Here is a 27256-nt window from a genome sequence, read left to right on the forward strand (position 1 = left end):
AAATTTTAGTGTTATGCTTGTTGAATTTTCTCTTTTTATCTAAATCAAGTTTTTGTTGGGGTGGACTTGTCCTTTAAATTAACAACTACAAATGGAGTACACATGTAGAGGGCGCTTTTGGCCCTCTTCACTCAATCCTCTATTGATTTCATAGAACCGTGAAATCACCATGTCGTTATCAGAATATCTGTGATACTTTGTAGCTGGTGTAAGTTTTTACCATTTGAGACTATTATCATTATTATTTGGGAGGGGTGTTAATACTAATATCGTTTTGAATTAAACATTTCAAGGTGTCTGGAACCCCCGTATCTCTTACTTTCCACCCCACCACCACCAACAACAATTTGTTGACCAGTTCTTATTTCTTATGACATTGCAAAGGTTTAAAACTGAAATATATGGCCAAGGCATATAAAAATTCAGGCTTAACAGTTATTTTTTCTCGTTAAAATTCGAAACAGCCAAATGGAATCAATGGAATTCGATGGAAATTATTATTGTAAATATATATCATTTTACCGAAATAGTTTTTTGGTGTATTTTGCATTTGTGTATTTCTTTTTCTTTTCTTTTTTTTTTTTTTTTTGGGGGGGAGGGGCTATTCCCATCTTGCGCCCGTGTTAGCAGCCCCTGCATTTAGTTTGAGAGGAGTTCCCAGTTTGCACATTATCATTAAGTCTGGCCAACCTTAATAGTACATCATATTTTCAGAGGTTAAATGATAGTTACCGGAAAGCCATACCTTATTTTTTGTAACATTGTAACATTCACCAGGGCTCTGTAAGCATGGCAAGTTCCTTTTTTGCTGTATCATCACCGTGTCTTTCAGTAATTCAATGTCGTTGGTTCGCACCCAAACAAGCACTTTGATCTTTCGTTTGCTTTATGTCAATAAGAAACCCAACACAATAACTCATTCATATTCCATACTCCCTCTCTTCTCTTGTAATTCATTTTACTGTATCATGGTATACTATAGTGTTTCTCTGCATGTGTCTCTCTTTTTTCTGTTTCCGGATTTCTGCCTCCCTGTGCTTTTTCTCTTCACGTTCATACATATTGATCGTCATTCTCTCAACCTCTCCCCTTTCCCCGGCCACTCCTAACCCTATCTCTTAATTTTTTCTTTAACATATGAACATAATTATTCCCCTGTTCTTTGTAATGATTTTTTTTATTTCACTTGTATATTTTACCATGAAAATGTATTTTAAAAATGACGACAATGCACCCCTATAAATGTTGTTGTCTTGCTGAATCTAATGTTTATCACCACAAACAGTCATGCGATTTTTATTTGCAATTAGGGAATCACTAATTGCATATTTTCTCCCAATCTTTGTTTCCCTGTGTATGCTGTTCGCCAAAGAAATCTCTTCCCGACCACCCCTCCCCCGGCCCCTCCCCCCATAGTACAAGACAGGTCGTCATTATCCGAAGGCACCCACCCGGTGTATTTCTTTGCTAAACTTAACCAAGCGTGGACCTATATCTCGGTACAGTATTAACTGCCACCTATAAATGATGAACCACTGCTGAAATGTATAAGTATTTGATATAATATAACGATCGCATGCAATTTGCAACATTTGTAATTTAATGGTGATCTAAAAATAGTACTTCATTTGCTATACCAATGTCGCGGCTCTCCCTCGCGGTGAGTGTCATGTTTGCGTACTATGGCTCCAGGCTTTCACCGTGTTATGGCATTGGACTTGCTTTTCAGACAACACTGAGGAGAGGTTACCAGGGCAAAAAATTATCCTAGTCATCGGTACTAAAGCGATATCCGTACTAATTAGAAATACAACATTATTTTCGGCTGCACAGTAAGGAAAGCGAGAATGAAACCACCAACAGTAGCCAACGACAGGGCTTGTTTACAAACGGCAATGAGATGAACTCGTTATGATTCAGTGACGCTGGTATCATTTTCATGCAAATATTATATTAATATAATGGACATTCATTGATCTTTATGCACGGAGACTATATTATGACACGGATCTATACAAGAGGATGATTATAGGTCTGTTCTCATGCACATGCTGTAAGTATAATATTACTAATCGTTTCCGTGTTTTAAATATTATCATAACCATGATAACGAGGAAATTAACGTGTATCCACTGTCCACATACGTTGGTGTAAATAACATTTGATACCAACCTGAACATTCATCATTCATGTAAATGCATATAGTTGTCATGCACGTATGGGTTCTCCCATTTCTATATATTCATTTCTAACAACAAGGTGTATATTTCTTAGGCCTATAAGAGGCATGAGCTTTTTCAAAACATTGATTGGTGACGTTGCTCCACGGCTGCAAGAAGATCCATGTTTGTTCATTATGTTTGCATGAAGCAAACATACTTAGCTATAGCTAGTTACAAGGACAGCAGTGCATCAATATGTTGTAAAATTCAGCCCAGATAGGCAAAACTGCAATTCATCCAATCTAATTCAATTTAGATCTATTAACCTCTATTCATGTCAAGTCAGTTTAGTTTATTTCGATTCGATTCGACCAAAAAAATTCTATTTTTATGTTTCAGTTCGATTTGATATAATTTTCAATTCATTTCTATTTTTTTTCAATTCAAATAAACATTTATTTTCCTCCATTTTACAAAATTACTTCATTATAGTTCACAAGAATACACTTCAAATCAATTAGTTCAACCTTATCTAACTAAACCATGCCTATCAGAATACCGCCCATCATGGTTTACTTTTTCAAATGAAAATTAAGTTTTTGTTTTTTTTTCAATTTGTTTCCCCTCCACAGGGATTTTATTATTATTCAAACATAACAAGATATCTTTTCAATGACAAATCAAATTAATAACAACGAAATACAGTACAACAGTAATTGCAACAAATATATAAATTGAACTGTCAGGTTCACATAATAGTAAACAATTTAAGAAACAAGCGAGGAGTAAATGAACAATAATATTCATATGTATAATTGTACATGGAAAGGGAACTGAACAGATCACCTCATGTAAACATGGCACGTAATTGATACCATTTCTTTGTAAACTTTACCATTTTACAATTTGACTCTGCGATATATTTTTCATTCTTGAAATAGTTCTGAAGTGCAATGAAAATTAAGTTGATAAATAATTCACTTAACCGAATAAGCTAAGTAGCCTAAGACCAAGTGGATATTGGAGGCAAAAGTCTAATTTGAAATGAACAAAAAGGAGGGAATATTGGTCAAATAGCAATTAGACCAATTTGCCAGCAGTAGTAGACGAACTGCAGACGAATTAGGGTTAGACCATGCATGACATCATGAGACCGGGGACCGTTTCATGAAAGTTGTCAGCGCTATAAGATGTCCTCCGACAGTTACCATAGTAACAGTCAGTGGCCAGAGCTTCTCAGCCAATCAAAAGCAAGGAATTCACTAAGTCAGTGCTGACAACTTTCATGAAACACCTCCATAATGGAAGGATTATAATATTTTAACATGATTTGTTCAATTTTACGAAGGATTGGCCAAAACATGTGTTGATGAATAGGTATATTCTGCCACAAACTTGTAAAAAAAAAAAAAAAAAGAAGAAAACCATAGTAGGAACTCAATAGTGACCAATTTCTGGTCAGCATGAGGACAGACAAATTTATGTCTTATTCTGAGGACTGGTATGCAAGTTCCCATTGTGCTTATCATTGCCGCAAGGCAGGTCATGTGCAGTTCTACCAATGTTAATTGGGTATAATTATACTGTACAATGTACATGATGTACGACCATTATTACCCATGATATGATAATGGTGATGATATCACGTGTACGCTCTCCAACTCGAAACTAGATTCATGACTGTGGAAGAAGCAGTAATGGATGGAACAAAACGCACGAGTTCTCATATGAATACCTAATGTAGCTTAAGATATTGGTCTGATTCATACACTGTTTTACTTAAAGGCCTGATCACACCGCCCAAGCGTTGTTGGAGCGGTCGTGAAGCGGAAAGAAAAAATCATCACCGCTCGCTACCGTTCACCATTTTCGATTTCTTTAGCGTTGATTAACGGTGGCGAGCGTTGGTTTAGCGGTGACTCGAGCGTTGATAGAGTGGAGTTCTGTGCATGCGGGCGTCGGCTCGACGGGGTTTAAGGTATGGTCACACCGCCCGAGCGTTGTTGGAGCGTTTTTATGGAGCGGAGAGAAAAAAATCATCACCGCTCGCTACCGTTCACTATTTTCGATTTCGATTGTTTTATTTTGTTTTCGATTTATTTTTTCGATTTTTCTCCCAATTTTGTGAGCGAAATCCGACCCTCTTTCCCTACCGCTCCACGACCGCTCCAACAACGCTCAGACGGTGTGACCATGCCTTTGACACTATGATCATGATGACAAAGAGAGTGTGCTATTTATGCAGCTACTCATTGTACTCGCCACAATTATTCTGGTAGACAAAAGTACATCCCTCCATTGTTAGTATTTAACAAAGAATGGATGAATGCACCGTTCCAGCAATCCCATGTCCGCTCGGAAAACGCTTACAACCGCTCCGCCAAAGTTTGTGAACCGTTTAATCATCGGCTGGGCAACGCTGGCGAAGCAGCGGTTGTCCAGCCTTCAAGAATTCTGCGTTGGCCTAGCGGACCCAAGCGTTCACGAACTTTTGTCTAGCGGTGCCAAACTTTGACTGGGCGTTGTTAGAGCGGTAGTCAGCTTTGCTGGAGCGGAAAATTGCCCGCTCCTCACCGCTCGCAATATTTTGAGCAGCTCAAAACTTTCGGAGCGGTAGGAGGGACCATCAACGGTGGCCGAGTGTATTCGGCGTTGCCTTAGCGGAGGCCAACTTTGGTTAAACGGTGGTGAACGGTAGCGAGCGGTGATGATTTTTTCTCTCCGCTCCACGACCGCTCCAACAACGCTCGGGCGGTGTGACCATCTGCTGGCCGTCAGCGCTGATTAGATTCGCGATTGCTGATTGGCTGAGAAATACTTATATCTGACATTTACTATGGCATGTGTCAGACGATTTGTCAGTGCAGACAACTTTCATGCATGAGACGGTGCCCATAATTACCAGATTATCTTGCCCTTTTCACGTTGCACAACGAACGCACTGTTATTCAAAGGGAATGCCACCCAGTGAACATAACATGAATTACATTATTAAAAATCGATATTTTGATAATGATATATTCTATCCACCCGAACATAATCATATGTCGATGTCACAATCATAAAAAAGAATTGTTAAGAAATAATCACCAAAGCATGATAAAGTTACAGATACCCTTTAATAACCATAGCTCTTTACAAATCCTTCACAATGTGGCGCCTATGACGTTTGAGCAAATATGAATTGCGTTTGCGTTCAAGGTCAGATGTAAACATAATCCGAATCCATATTGTATTAGATGCTACGCCGACTTCCTATGCTACTCAAATGAAAGAACTGTGGTTTCCCAAGTTCATAGCGCAACTGTAGTAAAATCTCTAACGAAGATAGATACTGATCTTGTATTCCATTTTATCAAACAATTGTTGTAATTTTTGATACTGATTAATTAATATACAAATTAATTGTGGTGATTTAAAATATTGTGCATATGGTGTGAACTCTGTCTGGAGATGGATAGATGTCCCTTCAAACAAAGTTGAATAGTAGGCTTATTTTAAGAACGGGTATTTAAAATATGGGTGCATTATTCTATCAGTTCCGACAACCATAAAAAAACAAAACAACAGCAACAACAACAACAACCACCACCACCACCACCACCCGCGACTAACGTGTATAAGTCTAGTTTGAATTCGGAATCCGCAGGTCGGTTTGCTCAAAACGTTCTAAAATTAGACGAAAAAATGATTGGCGAATTTGGAATATTTTTGATGTGTAGGCTTGGTAGATGACTTAAAATGAAAATGTAGGTCAAGTTCAGATTTCGCAGGTCAAAGTTTAAGGTCACATTGATATCAGTTTCCGTGAGACAGGGGATGTGCCAAAGCGCATACATTCGTAATTCCGAAGCTTCGTTATTCCGAAGGTTCGGTTATTCCGAAGGTTCGTAATTCCGAAGGTTCGTTAGTCCGAAAACGAAGTGAGGTTCGTAATTCCGAAGGTTCATTAGTCAGAGAGCCGTGGCTTGGGTTGTTTCGATGAGAGTCTACGAAAACATGTGAAACTCTGGAAATGAATTGGAATAATTATCTTGCTTTTTAGAGACTTCATCAGTTCCAAATCAGGAAAAATTCAGGAAAATTCCTGAAATTCTGCGAACCCTCCATAATACTTCCGTCTAGCAATTCAGGAGCCGAGTTTTAGCCTGCTGATTAAAAATATTAATGACTGTCATTAACTTCCCAAAGTATAAATCTATAATTTGTATAATCACTTCCAATAATATATCAGTAGCTCGACTGATGGGTCACCGTAGCATTGCAAAGTGATTCGGTTTCATTTTCAGTCATAACGATTTAACAATGACCTCAGGTTCGCATATTGCGTCAAATCTTCAACTTCCATTCCCAATGAATTGTAGGAATACCTTTGCTTAACTAAAAAAAAACAATCATGAATGTCTCTTATTTATTCCCTTTTTTCTACTTTTCTTAATTTCAGGACCCGATGACAGGTTTGATCGTATAGGCAACGAGAGTTAAAGTTAATTTGATGACTTCACAGGGATAATGAATATTGTCATTAGCCACGACTGATCGTTTACAATATAAATTAACACACCCATGGACGCCATTACGGTACAGTGTGACGGTCTCCGGATAAGTAAAGAAGACCGAACCGGAAAATCCGAAATGAATAACATTGAAACCGCCAATGACTTCTTCGTAGGCGTCAAACCAGAGCACCACTGTATCGAAGTGGACAATGATGTCGAAGATATGGATGCTTCGTCACCGTCATCGAGTTCGGATGACTCGATCACAAAGGAAATTGTGTCTGATAGAGTGACGGCGACGACGACGACAACGACGATGATGACGGAGAAGGCTGAACTACCGTCGCAGACTTGGAATGTTTCAAGCTCGAGAGGGGAATCACCAAATAGGTACATGTATACTCGTGTCGAGGTGGGGAATTCTGTAAATGATTAATTTGGTAAAAATAAATTAGCGCTCTTAATGGCCTATTTCATGATCTTCATTGGTTACGATGGGATCGTCGACTTATTAAGTCGTACGGGGGCCCTTTTTGGTAAATTTATTAACAATAAGTAATCCACTTCTGAAAGCATTTTAGAAAGTTACAATTGTTGTAGATTCAAGCAGATTTATGATCATAATGGTTTAAAAGGAGATATATTTATTGGAGTATATAAATGACGTCACAATTATGATGACAATAGCGATAACTATTATTTATGAATTTGTTTCGCAATATTCAAGTGTTCAGATAGGGGTGGGATACGGTCAGAGTTCGAGATAGTGGGAGGGAAAGAAACACAGAATGGACAAAAGGGAGAGGGAGATATAAAAATAGACATAGAGAGAGAAGGGAGTAAGAAAGATGGAGAGATAGAGGGAGGGAGGATGAAATGTGTAGGGCAGAAGGGAGACAATATAGATAGATCGATTTAAATTATGTGTTACCATGGTAATGTGAAGACCCAACACTCTGTATCCAATATTGATTAAACAAGAGCATGATACGATATTCAATCCAATTAAGAAACTGCACAATGGGATTGTAATTCCAGAAAATGGATCCTCGAGCTATCATTACATCCTATTAAATTTCCATTTCAACAGAGGTAAAATCGGGCATTAATTTGTAGTTTTGAATTCAATTCTGATTTGGTTTTCGAAGAATATTAATTTGGTATTTTGCATTAAAAGGGACTTCTTAATTCTGAATTCTACTGATTTGAAAAGAAGCAAGAAATTGATAGCAACAGTGTAATGATATATACTAAAATGTTTATCAGCTCGAACATATTTTGCATAAGGCTATAATTTGCTTGTCGTTTGCTTTATGTTTTCACCATGCAAAATGAGTGGCCTTATGAGCAAAAATCAGCGTCTACCAATTTGTGTTGTTTTTCTTTTGCAGAGAAGATGTTAGATGCAAGTGTAAGAAAGAACCAATTCGTACAAAGAGATTAAAATGCACATCTTCTTGTGACGAAACAAAGCCGACGTGTAGAAGAAAACCGAGAAAGGAAAGAAACAAGGGAGATAACCCGGTGTATTCAGGTATATAATTACTATATTCAGTATAAAAGAAAGGTTGAAGGATAAAAATATTGGGGGCAAACCGGGCAGTCTTACAGTATATGTTATCCCATTGTACAAGCATGATTAAAACACACCTGTGACGGGCGTATAGATGGGGCGGCTTGGAGGCACTTAACCCCCGTGAGTCTTACGACCATGGCAAAAAAAGGAGGATAGAAAAAGTGGGAAATGTTATATAATTTGCTGATTGTTAAGTCAAAATTTATCACGAAATAAGAATTTCGTTTTAAATAATGTGCAAATTTTTGATCGCTCGCGAATTTGCTTCATCGGCCATACTGTGCCCCTTCTTAATGGGAGGGGAATGGGCTCATTCAGTTCTCTGTGGGTTTGTGTTTCTCTAAGCTGTTTGTGAAGTTACGGAAAACTTTTTAATAGGAACGTCTGGAACAAAGTAATGTGGAAATAGATGAGATATGCATTGGCATTTGATGTTCTTATTGAAAACATGCGTCCATTGGAAATAATATTTTTGTTATGAGTTTTGAACGACATTATTCGAAATTTGATCAAAAATCAGGGGAAATGTCAGTGGATAATTTGGATTAACGTCACTTGGCACTTCAGGTATCGCACTGCAAAGTGGACCTCAAATTACATCAATGTGGATACTTGCTGGTAACATTATTTTAATAACTAACCCCTTGCACCCACTTGATCAATGGAAAAATACATGTAGGCCTACCTATACGAGGCGGCTATCATCAAATCTAATCGCTCTCGATGATGGTCTCCTGCATTTATCTCAATCCAAGTTATTACTTTGCTAAATAATAAATTCATTTTGTCGATAGCTATTTTCATTGCTTATTTTACCACCATTGTATTATTACTTTGTTACGTATTAATTTCATTTGTTTATGTCATGTTGCATACTCAACTCTGATGTGAATGCAGAAATACAATGAAATGAAATAGAATTAAATTGAATCAAACTTAGGGGACTCCTTTTCAGGCAAAAAGGTACGCAGTACCAAACAGTGTACATAATTATGGGGTTGAGTTTTGGATTTATGAAAATTTGCGAGATAACAAAACAAGCGATTGATATTTTTGTAATATTTCGATATTGCTCTGGGATGCCAAAAGGTCAAATCAGTCTGATCTTTGACGAGATTCGATTCAAATTATGAGCTCAAATTTTTAAGTCACTATAGTGATTCTTAAAAGATTATACTTTTTTTATTAATTACAAAACTTGGTTTTCAAACACGATCCCCATCGATCCTAAACGAATGTACCAGTAAAAACACACGCTTAATCCACATTTCTTACAATGGCAGCTATTGATTACCATTCTTTTCCATCGCATGAAACTAGATATTAGGATGTTAAAAATCAAAGGATTGGTAACGTTGTTAAGTATTGATTTCCTTTTTCATGACTAGATATAATCCGATGTCAGATCTGTGGCGATAAAGCATCTGGCATGCATTATGGTGTCTATTCGTGTGAAGGGTGTAAGGTGAGCAACTTTAAAAATCATCAAAAAAAAATCTTTCAAGATTTAATCCAAGTCTTGATATCGATTTATCCCTACAAGCTATGGAATACTAACTTGTAGGGCTGAATATACAAACATTTTCTCTACAATCATGGGCGTCACCAAGATAAGGTATTTTGAAGGGGAGGAGGGGGACGACCCAGAATTTTGTTTAGAGCTTTGTTAAAAAATCCGAAAAAGGAAATTATAATTGGTATAGTGTCGAAAATCTGTCTAATCTGACGGTCAATCGGATCGGAGTCGTCCTAGCCACTAACCCGTCTCTGGTCTAGTGGTTAAGGCACCGGCGTTCAAAGCTGGGGTTCCGGGTTCGATTCGAATATATATATATATATATATATATATATGTATATATATATATATATATATATATATATATATATATACCTGTATATAATGTGAGGGGGCCCTCAACACAACGAGTAGTGCAGGTACTCATCATTTAGTGTAGACAAATTTGGAAGACAGAAATAACGACGAGTGAGACGTAGCTCTCAGGTTTCCTTTTTTATTGCAAGCTTTCAGCCATGAACACATGCTAAATTATACGAAATATTATAACTTATTTATATATATGTAAATACTATGTTCATTCCTTCTGATTTCCTTTTTGTAGGCCTGATGAAGGCCGCTGATGGCCGAAAGATTGCAATAAAAATGGATATATATATATATATATATATATATATATATATATATATGTACCGTCTTGAACTTGTATTCGTAAAGTGGAAAATTTCTAAAGTGATTATTAAATGATATTTCAAGTATAGATTTTATATAATATAATATATGAGTGTGTAAATTTATGAATTTCAAAATACAGTTGGATCATATAGAAGAGAGCAGCTGCAAAATTTCTTATTGAATCCAAACTGAACAAAGTTCAAGAAAGTCAAGTGATGATAATTAACTTGTGGAACTTTGCCTATATTCCATTGCTACGATAGCTTTGTCCAAACACAAATTCATTGACCTTGACCAAATATTGATTCACTTCGATCTGAGTGTTTACGGTAGTGATTGACCGATAATCATTTTATATTTCGTCATATTTCTTATAGGGATTTTTCAGGCGAACGCAGCGATTGAAGATTGACTATAAACCTTGTCCATACTGGGGGCAGCCCGATGGGTGTATCGTCAACATAGGTACAAGGAACAAGTGCCAATACTGCAGATACCAAAAATGTCTTGTGCTTGGGATGTCCTCTACAGGTAAGACCCTGGGAAATTTGGTTTGTTCCTGGCGAGGGCCAAAAGGGAGGAGGAGGTTGGGGTGGAGTTGGTATTTTTTTCTTTTTAAGACATGTAGGCCCCTATGTGATTTTTTATTAGTTCATTATATTTCATTCCATATCATTCATTTCCAGTTCAACATTTACAATTGGTTTTGATTCATACATCTTGAAATATATATATAGGAAATATAAAAAGATAAAGAAAATATCTATGTACATTATAATCAAGATAAATCATACAAACAGGTTGGGAATGGAGGAGGCTGCTAAAAATGGAACTTGAAGAGTGCAGCCTCTTAATGTAAACCCCCAAATAAAAGTAAAACATAACTGACAATTTGTCTTGAGCAAAAATCATGTTGAATGTATATTAAAAAAAGAAAGAAAAATAAAAATGGAAAAGAGCGATATTAAAAAAAGTGGTATGGGGGCAGAGTTTTAATATCTCAGTCAAGTTGTGGTGACGATGTCAATATGTGTTCGTGCAGAATCCACTGAAATGGCGACCAAAGTGTCTCTTTGAATGAATAAACAATATGTGCCAAAGGATTCTGGAAGAAATTGTGTAATTTGCATAGAAATTAGCAGATAAGCACAGGATTCGGGTCAAGCGTCGGGCCGACATTCAAAGCAATGATAATACACTGTCCCACGTGCGCTTATCTGTGTTGGTGATCTTCAGTGTGAACATTTTTCAGCGTAGATTTCAAGATTTCACAAGTTCAGTTTATGTAACTCTACCAGATCTATAGATCCTCGATGATATACTAACAATTAAGCCTAGTTTTACAGACTTTTTCATGAAATCAGTGTTTACTGCAACTACTGGCATTTCTCTTTTATAACATTTTAGCACCCAAAATTTGCACCTTTATTACAAGGTTCGTCTTTACACCCTATATTCAGGTGCCTAATGTCACTAAATGCACCTTTAAATGAGCATAATTACACTTATTACCACCTTTTGTGGTGCTGATATCGTACCAAACACTAAAGGCTTCAATGTGTGCATGGGAAAGCAGGGTTTGAACATTTTGTCGCTATACTCTGCATAAGATAGCAGCTTGGTCAAAGGTGCCCAAAGTAGGCGAGTGGGAGGGGGGGGGGTTAGGTAGTACTGTGTTTCTTTTAAAGTGAAGTGGTAACTCTTAAGGGATGTAAGATTTTTATTTTGAATTTCAAGATTTTTTTAAATACTCAAACGAATTTGAATTCCACACATTCATTCTTATTTATCTAGTTTGTAGATTATAATGAGCGCCTTTAGATAATTTTCAGGCATTTATAAATAAATTGATAATGATATCAATTGTTTATTGTGGGCTTAAGATGAGATAATACTTGAGATTATCTTAAACATTGGTCGGTTCTCGGGTTCTCTACGTGTCAGACACTGAAATGCTCGAAAAAAATTAATAGTGTTGGTTTTATTTTCACAAAGGAATAAAATAGCGGAGTTCATCAGAAAGTAATAAATTCCCATTAACCGATATTATTAATATACAATTAATACACATCGCTGATGGCCTTAGTCAGAATTACGCCCACGATTTTGAAAAGTTCTTTCACGTTTGTACTCTTTCATTTGTATCAGGCGTCGATAATTATTCTAATACCCGAACAAAGCGATAATGTGGATTCATGTAGTTTGATAAATCATCCTCATCTCAAAACAATGACCGGTATATAAAACTCTTAATTAATACCAGTCATCAGAAGATTAAAGTACATGGAAATGACGGGTCATGTGATAGATTTCAACCAGTCATTTAATTAGATTCTAAGCATGCCAAATTTCAATTTTCTAATACGCAGTATCCTGGACGATTTAAACAAAGTTTTACCCCACCCCCCCTGCAAAAAAAACACAAATCTTTTGCCGAAATAACCAATTTGACAAGTCCATTCTCTTTTTACTGTTAATCAGCCGTTCGGATGGGACGTGTTCCGAAGCAAGAAGTCCTGAAACTCAAAGAGGAGCTGGACGAAAAAGACAATGTCTTACATGAAACAGAAGATCAGAAGGCACATCGGACATTTGTCGATTCGCTTACGGAGCAGTTTAATGCTATCGTCTGTGGTACGACACAGCAGGACCTGGATAAATTCTGGAAGAGATGTTCAAGGGTAATTTGAAAGATACTGGATATGTTTTTCTTTGTTAGAAACAATCATTTTGCGGCGTAAGAAACCTGATGAACAAAGATCGGGAAACGAAGGTATTCTTATATGTGGAAGAGCCGTGGTGTAGTGGTTCTGACTCTCGCCTTGTAAACAGAGGGTCGTGTGTTCGAATCCCACCGCGGTCTAGCGTCCTTTGGCAAGGCGTTAATCCACACTTTGCCACTCTCGACCCAGGTGCTAAATGGGTACCCGGTAGGATGCGAAAGATATTGTATGTTTGATTTTGCCAGCGCCATAATGAGGCTGCGATGAATGCAAGGAATGCTCCCCAGGGAGTGGAAATTGTGCACTTTTCGTGCGGGATTGAAATGAATCCAATGACCGGGGTAATAATATGCTGTAACGCGCTTTGGGCCATTCTGGGAAAAGCGCTTTATAAAAATTGGGTATTATTATTATTATTATTATTATTATTATTATTCTTACCAATATTATAGATGAATGCAACACTTGTCCTGATCCATGTTAAATATTTTCAAATGGCTATGGAATCATTAAATCGATGAAATGTTTGTAAAAATTTAATATAATAAAATATCTTGATCGAGGTTCACATGAAACCATTCTGTAGTCAATAACTAATATTGTTGATTCTCGTGTATTTCTGCTTTTATTTCTCATTAGCCTTTTACTGCTCACATGCCTTCGGGTACCTATGTCATTGAAGGGATGCAACTGGACAAAGACGGCCCACCTCGGGAGATCACCAGCCGAGCTGAAATGGCTCAGCAGTGCTTCGTCAGTATGGAAGTCATCATCGAGAAGTTCGCAACATTTTCTAAACAGCTTCCCGAGTTCCGACGGCTGTCCTCCGCGGACCAACTGACACTGTTCAAGGGGGCTGCCTTGGAGGTGTGCGCCACTTTAAACTCCAGTAGGTACTACCATGGTGTCTACAGGTGAGAATTTCGTGCTTAAAGTTTGTTACATCCGACGGCGATTTCGGGTTGGTGTGGGTGAGCCGGATCGGTAGGCCTCTTGAGAGTGCGCCAAAGGATGTTTACTTAGTACCTGAGAAAGCCCTTCAACAATGGGGCATCCTTGCACTTGAGTTGCCTATTATCATACCAGAATCAAATGAATCTAAGATCGGTTAGAGATGTCTCGAATGAATTATAGCTATATAAAAAGGAAATTATCATTAGTACGATTGTTTCAAAAGTGACTTGATTGATTCTGCAGTCTTTACGCTTATCATCCTTCCAACATTAACCCAAAAGTAATCATTGACTATTAACAAGAAATGGCAACAATTCGGCAATGATGATACTGACCAAGACCAAACTGTATTTCCGTGAATTATTCACAGTTGTCAATTAAGATCGGCATAACATGGCATTTGTCAATGCTTAGGCCTAGAAATATTACTTTATACAATTCTTGAAAGTAAGCCCTGAACTTGTAGGTCATAGCAAGCCAAACATTTTTTTCATCAACGGTATTGTTCTATACATGTTTTAACAACCGATGTAAAACTTTGATACACAGTACAATTAACACTTGTCATTGTTTTTTTAATACTAGATTCCCAGAGATCAACACGTACATTCGAAGAGACGTGGCGGAGAATTCCCCCTTTGGGAAGGTGACCCCATACACGACAGAGATGGTGTTCTATGAGATGTTCAACGATCTTGGATTGACGGACAAAGAGAAGGCTATATTCTGCACATTCCTTCTTTACACTCCAGGTAATAAGCTATTGATCTTACCTGCTCTAGCCACAAACATGACAAAGTTTCCAGGAAAATCTGCCAATTTCTGAAGAAAGGATAACCATCTGCAATTTGCTCTAGTATCCAATGATCGATTTGTATGTTTGTATTTTCTTTAAAAAGTGTGATCCTTTATCTGCCTTATTGATGACAAGTTATCTAATCTTTAATTGATTTGACCGTGTGAGGTGCAAAACAAAATATATGAATCAAGCGTAAGGTAAAATGTACAAAATAGGGAGATTTTATGCGACAGTCCAAGACGGTCGTAGTCATTAAAAAGCAGTGAAGAGATCGTCATATTGTAAATTACATATTCTAGCTCTTATCCAAATTGTTGAAGGCCTTCCTTTGTTCTGACTCGCTTGGTTGTGAATCATGCATGATAATATTCTGGCACCGGTTTGAAGGGGGGGGGGGATGATTTGTCTCTTTCTGCATGGTGCATGAAAGATGCTTTCACAATCATCTTCTCTTTTCTATAGTTCTTCATGACACATTTCTTGAATTATTTCATTTCCTGTACAGATCGCGAAGGTCTCGTAGACAGAGAGGTAGTGGAGCATCATCAGGAACACCTTGCCCAAACCCTATACCGGGAGGTCAAGAAGAACCATCAAGGTAACCTCTATGCCAAACTCATGGATGTTGCTGTAGCCTTACGCACCTTGGTCCCAGACCACGTGGAGCGGTTGAAACAGATCAAGATGCGATGCAATGGTCACCTGCCGGCAGAGCTTAGTCCACTGCTAAACGAGGTTTACGGGAGTATAGTATGGCTGCAGACAGACGAAGAAATGCCTTCGAATGCCATGCCAGCAGGAACAACCGGAACAGGCAACCCTCTGTGATCATTGATACTTTGATATTTTATGGAGTTACACTGACGTAATATTAAATGTAGAGTGAAGATACTTGACACCCAAACAGCGCCGCTTCCAATTTCTGACGAAGTGGTTAGCAGTGATGTTGCACCAGTTCCAAATTTTTACGCCAGTACTAGCTTGATACTACACTTGTAAGTGGTTTTTCCTTTCCCTCTTCTTTCGTTTTATTCCTCAAGATTCCCTTGCGACAGAGGCATAAGACACATTGCCCCCCTAGAGTTGCCACTTGATATAACAAATATGACAGATTAGAAATTATAATTCATTGCTGCCTGTTCCATGATAGAATTGATGATAAGGGTGGCATGCAGATCTGGAAACCATTGGAATACTCCAGCGAGTAAAAGGACGGAGCCAAATCGTTTCGCATTTTTCATCATGTTGTAAAAGAGTTTGCCAAAAAAAAAACAATGATAAGTTTTAAGAAAAGTTATTTTTTGTTAATTTTTATCATATTTTTACCATATGTGCCCTGTCTCATAATTTGCACGTACAACGTCACCTTTAGTCTTTCGTCTGCCTTAATAGAGATATCTTTTGATGCCTTCACTGTATCTCACGTTACATGCTGGGTCAAAAGACACGTGCAATCAAAAGACTCACCTGTGACTGAAATTATTCCTCTCGTTAAGTGAGACCATGACCGGGGATTCTTTCTACAAAGAAATTTGATTGATCCAATCAGTCTCAAATATGGGAAGCCAGTGATACCAAAATCTAGGATGTACCTGATGCTGGTGAGACCATTGCTTGAGTACGCATCAGCAGCTTAGGACCCATCCACCGAGCTAAACATCCAATCATGAGAAAGAGTTCAATGACTAGCCGCCAGATTTTGTACCGGTGACTATCGTAGGGAAGAGGGTTCTGTCACTCACTAAAGCACTAAGAGTTCTTGGTTGGGGATCCCTTCAGACAAGAAGAAGAAACCCGGGTCTCTGCATGCTGTATAAGACGAATAACGGACTGGTCAATAACAGAATACAGGATCTATAAGGAGGAGACAATCAAAATTGCAACCGGGTTCGCAACAAGGATTTTTTTCAGGATTCTTTCTTCGTGAACACTATAAGGAACTGGAAAAACCTCCCCTTCTCAACTGGTAGTTTAGCCATTTCCTGAAAACATTCAATTCAAGACTAAAACAGCTTCATTCAGTCGGTTACACTTCGTAATTCCGAAGGTTCGTAATTCCGAAACTCGTAAATTGCCTATATCTTGATGTTCGTTAATCCGAAAACGAAAAGGGTTCGTTAATCCGAACATTTGTGGCGTAATTCCGACGGTTCGTTAATCCGAAAAGGAAATAAGAGTCGTAATTTCGAAGGTTCGTTAGTCCGAAAACGAGAACAACGAACCTTATTTCGTTTTCGGATTAACGAACCTTCGGAATAACGAAGCTTCGGAATTACGAATGTATACGCGATCGGTCATTCTACAGACACACGTTGCGTCAGACTTGGTCGATCAAGCTGGCGTTGATGTGTCATCAAGAGACATGTTCTTGACTCACTTGTTCAGATTCATATTCGTGCTCTGAGAAGTCATGTCCTTGAAATATGACCTAATGCGGATTGTTTTGATCAATCAGTATCGCAGTATGACCCTTATACAATCGGATGAGTGTATACCTTTTGAGTGATGACGTTGTCGGCTTTCCGTAAATGGGATTGATTGGATTGATCAATAACACCCCTTTGTGAGACGAACCCCAGTAATGCATGAAGGAATTATCATTCTTAGTGTGTGCGTGAAGTTCATCATTGCAAATCGAAGTGGCTTCATAAGAAATAATACACAGTGCAATTTGAGTGATTACACATTTTCTATTTCAGCTTTATGTTGAATCTGTGATATTATTATGTAATGGTACATTGTCTAAAGAAAAAAAAAGATATTACACACACTTTATTAATAAGGGTGGGTAAAATAACCAATACGTTGATGAGATTGTGTCCGACCCCCCAAAAAACTAATCGAAATCAACCAATAATTTAACCATTAAAATTTATAGATATTTTTACCATTTGTTCCTTGCCTACACATTTGTTACTTAGATCAGTTCCTTTTCGAAATATTTATATGTTTTTTTTTGTAATATCATCGTTATCATATTCATAAAGAACAAACATTTTTACAATTATGACATTCCATCATCACTTTATTATGAGAATGATTGATGTATAAAGTTTTGTCTGTGTTTGCGTTTTCTTGGGTTATTTGGAGTTCTATTCTATTTCATTTCTCTTTTATGTTTTTATGTGTTATGACGTACCAATTACATAATACATGTTTCAATATTAAGCATACATAAAAGCAACAACGCACAAAAAATCCCAGCATTTCACAGTTTTAGGTAGTTCTACTAATACCCCAATATAATTTTGATATTTATTGAATACCATATGAGCAATGAATGTCTGCAAAAATGAGCTGTTAGAAGCTACACCATTGAATGGCGAACAAAACATACCAAAGTATTAAAAAGAAAAGCACAAAGTTTGCTCTCTTTTAAAAACAATTAAAATTTCAAAGGAGGATGATTTGCACAATGTTTTAATAATTTTCATTTTCTTTAGAGAGAAATTCACCTTTTTTGGCAGAGGGAGAGAAAGAAATAAAGAGAGAGAGAGAGGGGGAGGGGGGGGGGGGAGAAACAAATCTACTGGATGACTTATCTATATTACATACATTCTTATTAGTTTTTGAAAGTCAAAGTTCCTATTACTTATTATTTTCTTACAAGGGACTCCCAACGGAAAAGATAAATCAATAAATAATTCGGTTTTCGGAATCTAAATTTCTAAATTGTATTTTATTTCATTGTCTAGTTAGAGTATATACGAACTGTTTCATTCAAATGCAATTTCGAATTTCTTTGTAATTGTAAATACGAAAGGCTTTCTTACTACAGATCTTGATATTTTATCGTTTGATAACAATGCAAATTATTGTGAACATTTTAAATAAGAGTGGAATGCTGAATTAAAGATATGCTGCAAATTATGATTGAGTTTATTTAGTTTGTTATTTATGAAGGGAGTCGTACAAACACATTTTTTTCTCATTTAGATTTGTTTTTTTTTATTTAGTCATAGACAGCACCAAGTTATTCTGATGCTAGGCTGGCCTACAAAGGCAACATCCAATAGATAAAAAATATGGAACATATAATATGACAATAAAATCAATATACAGTACAAACATAAATTATATAGCGTAGAATTACCGATGACATAGTTAATGTTATGTTTTTATTTTACGTGTACACACATTTCTACCATTTTCTTTGTTCATTTAGTTTGTTATTTATGAAGGGAGTCGTACAAACACATTTTTTTCTCATTTAGATTTGATTTTTTTGTTGTTGTTACGTATTATAAATAAAAGCATATTCGCATACATATTTACGTATTATAAATAAAAGCATATTCGCATACAACGTAAAATATGCACAAATGCAAAAAGAACATACACACTACCAAACAATATGAAGTATGTCGAAATAGAATGATTAAAGAGGAGAAAATAAAGGAGAATTATTGCAGCAAAAGGAAGTGGACAATACATTCTCTTGCTCAGTCTCATCTAATGCTTATTATTGCAGTGCGCCCTCTTATTGGCGTTTTTCCCCCTAAAATTTGCAAGTCTTGAGACAAACATCCATCCTAATTCGACAATTTAATCCAACTTCTTTGTAAGGTTGTGCTATTTGAAATGATCTTGAAATTTTCTATAAAATCAGAGAAAGTGAATTTAAGGCGATTGAATAGCGAAATAATATCTCAATGTACATACAACATAGTCTTGAAGATGAATTATCGGGTACAGTATTAGGAACCTTTCGATTGTCGTTAAAAGGGTTCTGTAGTGAGAATGAAAATTGGAATGAAACTGATAACTCGTAATCATGATCACCTGGGATCCGGTCTCGTTTACTTGCCAACTTTGATGACTTCAAAACACTTCATAATTAATGATCACGTGATTTTTCAAGTATAAAGGGGAAAGGAGGAAATGGAAGGAAGAAAGATAAGACGAGTATGGAACATTAGGTCAGGCAATGTTACTACATAATACCTTTAACTCAAATGAGAAAAAAATGATATGACGTCACATCAAGATCGTCTTGCCTTTCTATAATACCCCTAGTTCAATTGAGAATCCCACCATAAAAGACATTACCTTCAGTATATCTAGCCCCCTCCCCGATACCATTTCCCAATGTCGCCCCTGCAGACACTTAAATAGTTGTAGTACTCAGTAGCATTAAATTCGTCATCATGAAATTTTCAATAAAATCATATATTTCCAAAATTATCCTCACTTATTGAACGAATGTAAGAGTTGTAACCATGCCATGGATGAATAAGTACACGTTATAAAATTCGATTAATTAACTAGTGTTTAGACATATTAAATGGAAGACACTTGTGACATTAAAAAAAATATGTCCACTCACGCATGACTTGACTAGTCAATCACATTTTCACGCAGATGTTTGTATAATATAGTTAGGGCAGGGATACTCCTGCAAACATCATTTAGCACATACTTGTTACGTCAGACAATTATGGTATTTTGAAAATGGGATATGATTATGATTTTTAAAGATAAAAAGTGCAAGGGTGCACGCAGCGGGGTTTTACAGAAAAAAAATCACCAAACGTGTGCATGGAAACACAAAATTTCACTTAAGATAATGCGAAACGCCTCCATGACACTTTCATTTTCTTTGAAAATTTGTATATATGCGCCTTGCCCCCGCCCCCGAAAAAAAATCCTGTGTACGATCATGGACAAAAGCCCAAAGATAATCACTTCCACAAACAAAGGAAAGGCGATCAACCGTAGATCAGAACTAATCACTAAACATGCATGGCGCCACAACAATAGAGAACGAAAACACCACCGAAATACGGGAAGGACTCTGCGCTGTGCACAAAACTCCTGTCGTGCTCGGGAACATCTCATCGCCTGAAGATCACGGAAAGATTGGTATGGGGCGTTACACAGCCACGACCAGATCAAGCATTAACTTCAGAGGTAGGTATAATTTCATAATCCACTTCTTTAGAACCTTAATGCAATATTTGGGGCCTTACCTTACGGAATCATGACTGGGATGCATATTGTTTTTTTTTCTTAACACGATACAGGAGCCTATGGAATGCTTTGTCAAATACTGCCGCTAAAAATGATACCGTCTGTCATCTTGACATTAAAAGTCCAAATTAGCGTAAGGATTCATTTTCCCGCCGTTCAGACGGTATTCATCTTTAGACGATCTACCATGTGACAGTGGCAAATAGTCGGAAATATAAAAAGATGCAGATTAACAAGAAATATTTGTTTTAAATGCACTCATCTGGATGTCAATGTATCGCTGGTCAAGGAAAATGGGTTTTTTTAAGTGTGTTCGGGTCCGAACCTCGACTCGTTTCGCACGAAAAGGTTGGGTGTGAGTGTGTGTTGTGCGTTTATTAGTAATAACATTTATTTAGTAAATAAAATGATGTGAGTTATCTAGTTATTTATCAATTAGATATGATTATTTACGCATGGGACCGAACTTAAACGTCGCCACCAAAATTACTTGAGTCTAGGGCTCGAACCTAGAACCTTTACATTACTATATACATCAATTCCACATGTAGCTTGTGCAAACTACATTGCACCCAGCATTATTGAGATATTCTTCCATCAAGTCGTCAATACTACCCTAAAATACCGATATTCGATTAAAAGTAAAAAAAAGATGCCCATTTATAACGTAAATACAAGTAAACAGCATTTTTCATAAAGAAATGGTAACACCAAAAGTGCAAAATCTCAAGTTAATAAAACACTTGGCACTGTTTTATAGATATCGACTTTTGCACTAAAAAAAACGTGTGAAGAAATAAGACGCCATCTTGGAATGAGATGAGATTAGGTCTATCTATGTAATTTGATCACAGAAAAAAAGCCTATGGCTTGATCAACTCCGAATTAAAGCATCACAAATGTGTAATTTGTTTTTATAATTGAATTTCTCAGAATTGTTGTTGACTTGGTTTATTTTTATCCTTTTCGGGCAACCATTTGAATATAATGTATTACTATACGTTTCGAATGCTTTTCCTAAAGTATATCCCCGACCGGCACTGTGTTTAACCCTGTGGGTGTAAAAGAGAAATCAACACTTGAATGTTTGTATGGAGCAGAATGTCATTGTGACATTCTAGATATTTTATATCCTTATCGAGAACAGCTGTATTGTGAAACTTCAAGCACTTTCTTCCCTTTTGTTGTGTGAGTATGCCAACGAAGTCGTCATAAGCACCGTCATACGGCGACCGCAAACCTTGCGATTGGTCTGCGACTCAATTTTGGAATAAAATGTAGTAGAATTTGATGCTAATATTGAGACTTGAAATAACTAACTGTGTACTCTTCGAAATCATCGTACGAATCCCTATGTTCAAATCTGTGACTATGCTCACATCCTTCTTAGAATAAAATCAAATTTTATATCTAGTCGTAATGACGTCATAGCAGTCGTACGATTGGCTACGATTTGAAATTAATTTTGCCTTTACTCCAAAATAAAGGCTTACAGTCTTACGAAAGGGTTATATTAGTATTCTTTCAATCAATTTCAACCTCAAACAAAACAAAATGCGATTTGTTGGAAAATTGGATCGCAAACAGTCATAAGGTGGCCTTTACACATCAGGGATGTGATGGGTCTGATCAATTTCAAATGGAAAGCTTGAAACGCCATACTTCTTTTTCCAAAGCATTTAAAAGAAGGGATCTAGTTGATGGACCTAAACAGTGACACATACATGGGTATATCTATTCAGAGAGTTCAATTTGGAAGGGAAAATAATAATCATGTGCATTTTAGATGATGTTTTCGCCAGCCGGCCGCCCATATTTGAGATTGATTGGATCAATGACACCCCTCTGTGAGACAGGGCCAATATCCCGAATACTTCATGTTAGCAGATCGATTATCATGACCTGAAGATGTAAATATTGTTTCTGTCAGTCTGACATTTCACGCTACAAGAAATCAGAATGTCAACAGATATTCTAGGACATCGCGCATTGCCTGGATTTTACTTCTAGACTTTCGGCATAAATTGTCAGGTGACACCTAAAGGTCGTGTCACATGACACAGAAGGTGAGTCACATGACCCGTTGCTGATTCGCTTTGCAAGAGTCCCCCATGAGATGGAGACGATTTTTTTTTTAACTTTTCTTTGTGGTTATGTTAGAGAAGATCATTCAACATAAGAATAAACGTGGTGATTGGGAGTTACTTTTACCGGACAACGTGTCATTCATATGGGAACACCTACATCAAATGCGCTTTTACATTATTCGTTGTCTCCCATTACAATTTTAAGACTGTATATTTACGTATTTTAGCAGCCGAATGTATGAATGAAAACAGAAATTGAAAAAATGGAAGTAGCAAAACCTAATAAATAATTGAATAAAACCTTAAAATGAAAAATGAATACAACCGATTTCTAGATTTAAATGCAGGGATCGTTTTTTACAAATGTAGGAAAATCACGTCACTAAAACTAAAATGTAATCACTAAGAAATCATGGTCAATGGAGTGGCGATATAATCTGCAAAATAAAGCTCAACAGTTTAACATTGGGAAAAAGAAAATAAGGGTGGAGTAGATAGATAGGAAAATGGAGAATAGAATATAGAAAGGGGGAACGAGAGATATCAAAGACTCAAAAAAGAAGAAGTTGGGGGCTAAAAGAAGGCGATGGGGTTAGAGGGGGACAAAAAAACGAAATAGATCAGAGATAGTGTGAGAAAGAGAGAAAAAAGAAAGGAAGATAGGAAGGGCGAAAGAAAGATACAGAAGTATGCTATCACGTAGATGTTGACCTACTCCATAAGATACAAAAAACAAAGGTGTGATGATGGGTCAGCTTTTTTCGGATCACTTCTCCAATCTCTATGGCGCCTATGTTAACTCCCGACAATCGTATATACCACATCAACCACTAACAGGTGAAAACTAACTCGCCATAGCACTAATTACATCTTACATGAAGGGATTGGTTTTCATTCAACATCGATCGTATTTTATCCCTTTTCCGTCTTATTTGTCTCTTTTCATGTGTTGAACCTGATGCTTTCCCCTTTTTCTGAAAAGAATATACCACTAGATTAGCACATTTTGTTTTTGAACGACTTTTTTGTATGTATATTCATAAATGATTACATGAATATTGTGTTCACAATTTATTCGGATTTGGTATCATGTGACCATTAATGTGTTTTAGTTGAGTTTTCTACCCATATTCAGTCAAATGAATTTGCTGTGATGTAGTTTTATATTTAATATTTTCTTGATTTTAAAGGCTTAATTAATGTGAAAAACTGGGATTCATGATTGTGTGAAAAAAATCATCTTGGGCCTATGTGCATTAGACCAAGAACATCCTACTTGGTCTTGTTTTGCTGATAAAATAACCAAATTAGAAAAGTCTAAGCATAACAAATAATAAATATGCTTGATACACAATAAGCAAGAAAATAAAAATCGTCCATGGTAGTAATTATTGATATGGGATAGAGGGAAAATACCAATAATTGCTGAGCAAGCATTATCATACGAAATATAACGAGAAATGCAACACTTTATAAAACAATGCAAATGACATTTAAACTGACTTTATAAGTTACTTTTGCCAAACTACAAGAATACCTTTTCAAACAAATGTCAAAGCTTTGGAAGTTAAACTCTACTTCATCTAATATAATTGTCGTTTCGCTAAGATCCCCCTTTCCGGTTCTCTTTTTTTGTCTTCCCTCCGCGCAAATTTTCCTTTTAAAGTGAAGAAAGAGTCTCTAATTTCAATAAGAACAGGAGAGGAGTGGTAATGGAAAACCGGTGAGGAGTAAAATGACGTTTCGATCGAGGAAAGGAGACCTGTTTCTTCCCCCTGGTAATTGCGAAGCAGGTGCTTCTCGGGGACCTGTCGGGCTCCACGAAGGAAGACGAAAGGGACCATCTCTTGTAAGCTCTTAAATTTCGTGGTGAGGTTAACGTTGTCTTTCCAATAGAAAAATAATTACCTTGGTAGTTTTTTTCGCTTCATGTTTTGAGGCGCAATATTGGCTTCATAATCCAGACTTTGTCCGAATCTATTCTTGAGGTTGGTTAACGTTCAAATGAATGCCGTGGTGAGAGATGAAAACAAGTTAGATTCAGATGTTTGACTTATCATGAGGTAAACATTAATGGGGTCTTACTTCTTAAAGCTTGGGAGGAGCTCCAAATTAGTAATACATATATCATAAAGCACTTGTAATAATCTATAACATCTAAATTTGATTGAGTGCACAATCAAGAACTTATACAATGCATAATTGATGATCGTATTTTCTCCACATCCGCATGTGTTATTTTATTTCCTTTTCTCATTTTTCCTTGGTCATGTTTTTTTTGAGGGGGGAGGGGGGGGAGCGCAACCGTCCCAAAGCCCCCATCTGTACTCCACTGTTTTAATGGTGAAGAAAAGTAATTTTATTTATTATTCAAAGACAGTTTGAAATGTATTTAAGTATTGAGTACAAAATATGCTGACATATGGAACCATAACTATTGATAATGTGTCATGATTTGCTATCCATAGTTAAACCAAAACTTGTTTAGACCAGAGATTGACTTAATTGAGTTCAGAATACAAGCCGGTGTGTTCACGTAAATATATGTTGTCTCATAATGGCTTGTGGAAATCATGTGTTCCCTGTGTTTATATCATGGGCTCGATGTTAGTTTTGAAATGAGTGATAGCGATTTAATGATTTTATTCTGTGTATCCCACTTACTTCATTATGGTACCAGAAAATTACCCTATGTAGATACGCCACCGTAAATTCCATAACGGTAATACACTGAATAATTAACAAAAGGAGATTTATCAAGAAATAAGTTTGGAACGTTAATTCAATCATACTTGCTTGATGGTATTCACTTTAAAGTTGATTATTTCTAACGAAGCATTTTCAACTAAAAACTTTCTGCAAATATTTCAGTATATCTTTAATCTAAGCTCAAGATGTCACTTTATCATATTTTTTTCACTATTTTCACTGTTTCTTGGCGGAAAATCGATTCAAAACAGGATTTTAAATCATCAAACAGACATAAAAAAAAGAAACCCTTTCCTTGCTTTCTCATAAACCGATACATATAACTACCCCCCTTGTACAATTCATTTTTCTGGGCGCCCTTAAGATTTCTCCGAAACCCGGAAGAAGCAATTAATATATTTTGTTTCGTTGTCGCTGATCACTAGTAGGTGCCAATACGCCGCGACGATTTGATTTGTTGTAGTCGTTGAGTTCGATTCAGGATAACAAGGATCATCTTCATATTATTTTGTTTTCAGTGTCAAGTCAAGACGTAGAGAAAAAAATCTAAAGGTAAACAAGCAACTGAATGAGCGGCAAAGTGAATGAATTGCAATAGAGGGAGAGGCGCGACCTACACTGACGTCATTTATTTATAATCAGCAATAATTCGGGGATTAATTACAGTTTTTATGACTCCGCCCTCTTTTATACAACTTTTTCTTCTGTCTTATTTTCTATCTTCATTTTCACTTTTATTTAAAAGATCAATTTTTTCATCAAATCATTTATTAGTCAATTAATGAATAAATTATTTATTAATTAATGTATTAATTTATTTGTTAATTTATTTATCTATCTATTTATTCATTTATCTATTAATTGATTTTTGGATTGGTTGGTTGGGGAGGGGTTAATTTAAAAAAATGGATTTTAATGAATTAAATGTTATACACACTAAGAAATAGGGGATCAAATTTGAACCCTCCGGGTTGGTACAATAGCTGCACCCAAAGGAGTGCTAATGAGTGTAATTATGCTCATTTGAGGGTGCATTTAGCTATGTTAAGTACCATATAGGGTGCGAAATTGAACAATGTACTAAAGGTTCAAATTTGAACCCTTTTTACAGGCATGGTCACACCGCCCGAGCGTTGTTGGAGTGGCCGTGGAGCGGAGAGAAAAAAAAATCATCACCGCTCGCTCCCGTTCACCATTTTCGATTGCGATTGTTTTTATTTTGTTTTCAATTTTTGTTTTTGATTTTTTCCCCAATTTTGTGAGCGAAATTCGACCCCCTCTCCCTTCCGCTCCACGACCGCTCCAACAACGCTCGGGCGGTGTGACCAGGCCTTTATGTCAAGTACTATGCACCTTAACAGGTTCATATTTGCACCTACAGGGTGCGAGTGATTATTTCTTGGTGCATTTTATGATAAAAGGTGCATTTTTCACCTTTAGCCACTTAGGGTGCAAGATTACACCTCTAAAGGTTGGTACAAGTGCTTCATTAGGGTTCAAACATTTCTTAGTGTGTAATTTGTTATACTTAAACCATGATTCTTAAATAAGAACTGTTTCCAGCACTGTAGTGTCTCCAGAAAGAA

The 27256-nt window shown here is 36.7% G+C and overlaps 1 protein-coding gene across 2 annotated transcripts; it reads left to right on the forward strand.

Moving 5' to 3' along the window:
* Nucleotides 1-1226: 1226 nt before the first annotated feature.
* On the forward strand, nucleotides 1227-16224 carry LOC121424856 (peroxisome proliferator-activated receptor gamma-like). Of its 2 annotated transcripts, none has more exons than XM_041620685.1 (9): nucleotides 1227-2053; nucleotides 6607-7051; nucleotides 8053-8195; nucleotides 9626-9702; nucleotides 10806-10959; nucleotides 12910-13109; nucleotides 13791-14065; nucleotides 14691-14857; nucleotides 15410-16224. In XM_041620685.1, the coding sequence occupies exons 2-9, from the start codon at nucleotides 6729-6731 to the stop codon at nucleotides 15730-15732; spliced, it is 1662 nt and encodes a 553-aa protein (XP_041476619.1). In that variant the 5' UTR covers nucleotides 1227-2053; nucleotides 6607-6728; the 3' UTR covers nucleotides 15733-16224. The 2 variants fall into 2 exon arrangements, with proteins under 2 accessions (XP_041476619.1, XP_041476629.1); XM_041620695.1 differs by having other exon boundaries at nucleotides 6620-7051.
* The last annotated feature ends 11032 nt before the right edge of the window (nucleotides 16225-27256 follow it).

The sequence above is a fragment of the Lytechinus variegatus genome, chromosome 1, assembly GCF_018143015.1.
Source record: "Lytechinus variegatus isolate NC3 chromosome 1, Lvar_3.0, whole genome shotgun sequence".
Lineage (NCBI taxonomy): Eukaryota > Metazoa > Echinodermata > Echinoidea > Temnopleuroida > Toxopneustidae > Lytechinus > Lytechinus variegatus.

Excerpts from the sequence above, each read along its gene's own strand:
- LOC121424856 (XM_041620685.1), top strand. The coding sequence starts at position 6,729 with ATGGACGCCATTACGGTACAGTGTGACGGTCTCCGGATAAGTAAAGAA. Across the intron at positions 9,703-10,805 it reads ATTCGTGTGAAGGGTGTAAG|GGATTTTTCAGGCGAACGCA; the intron begins GTGAGCAACTTT and ends TATTTCTTATAG. Across the intron at positions 14,066-14,690 it reads TACTACCATGGTGTCTACAG|ATTCCCAGAGATCAACACGT; the intron begins GTGAGAATTTCG and ends TTTTAATACTAG.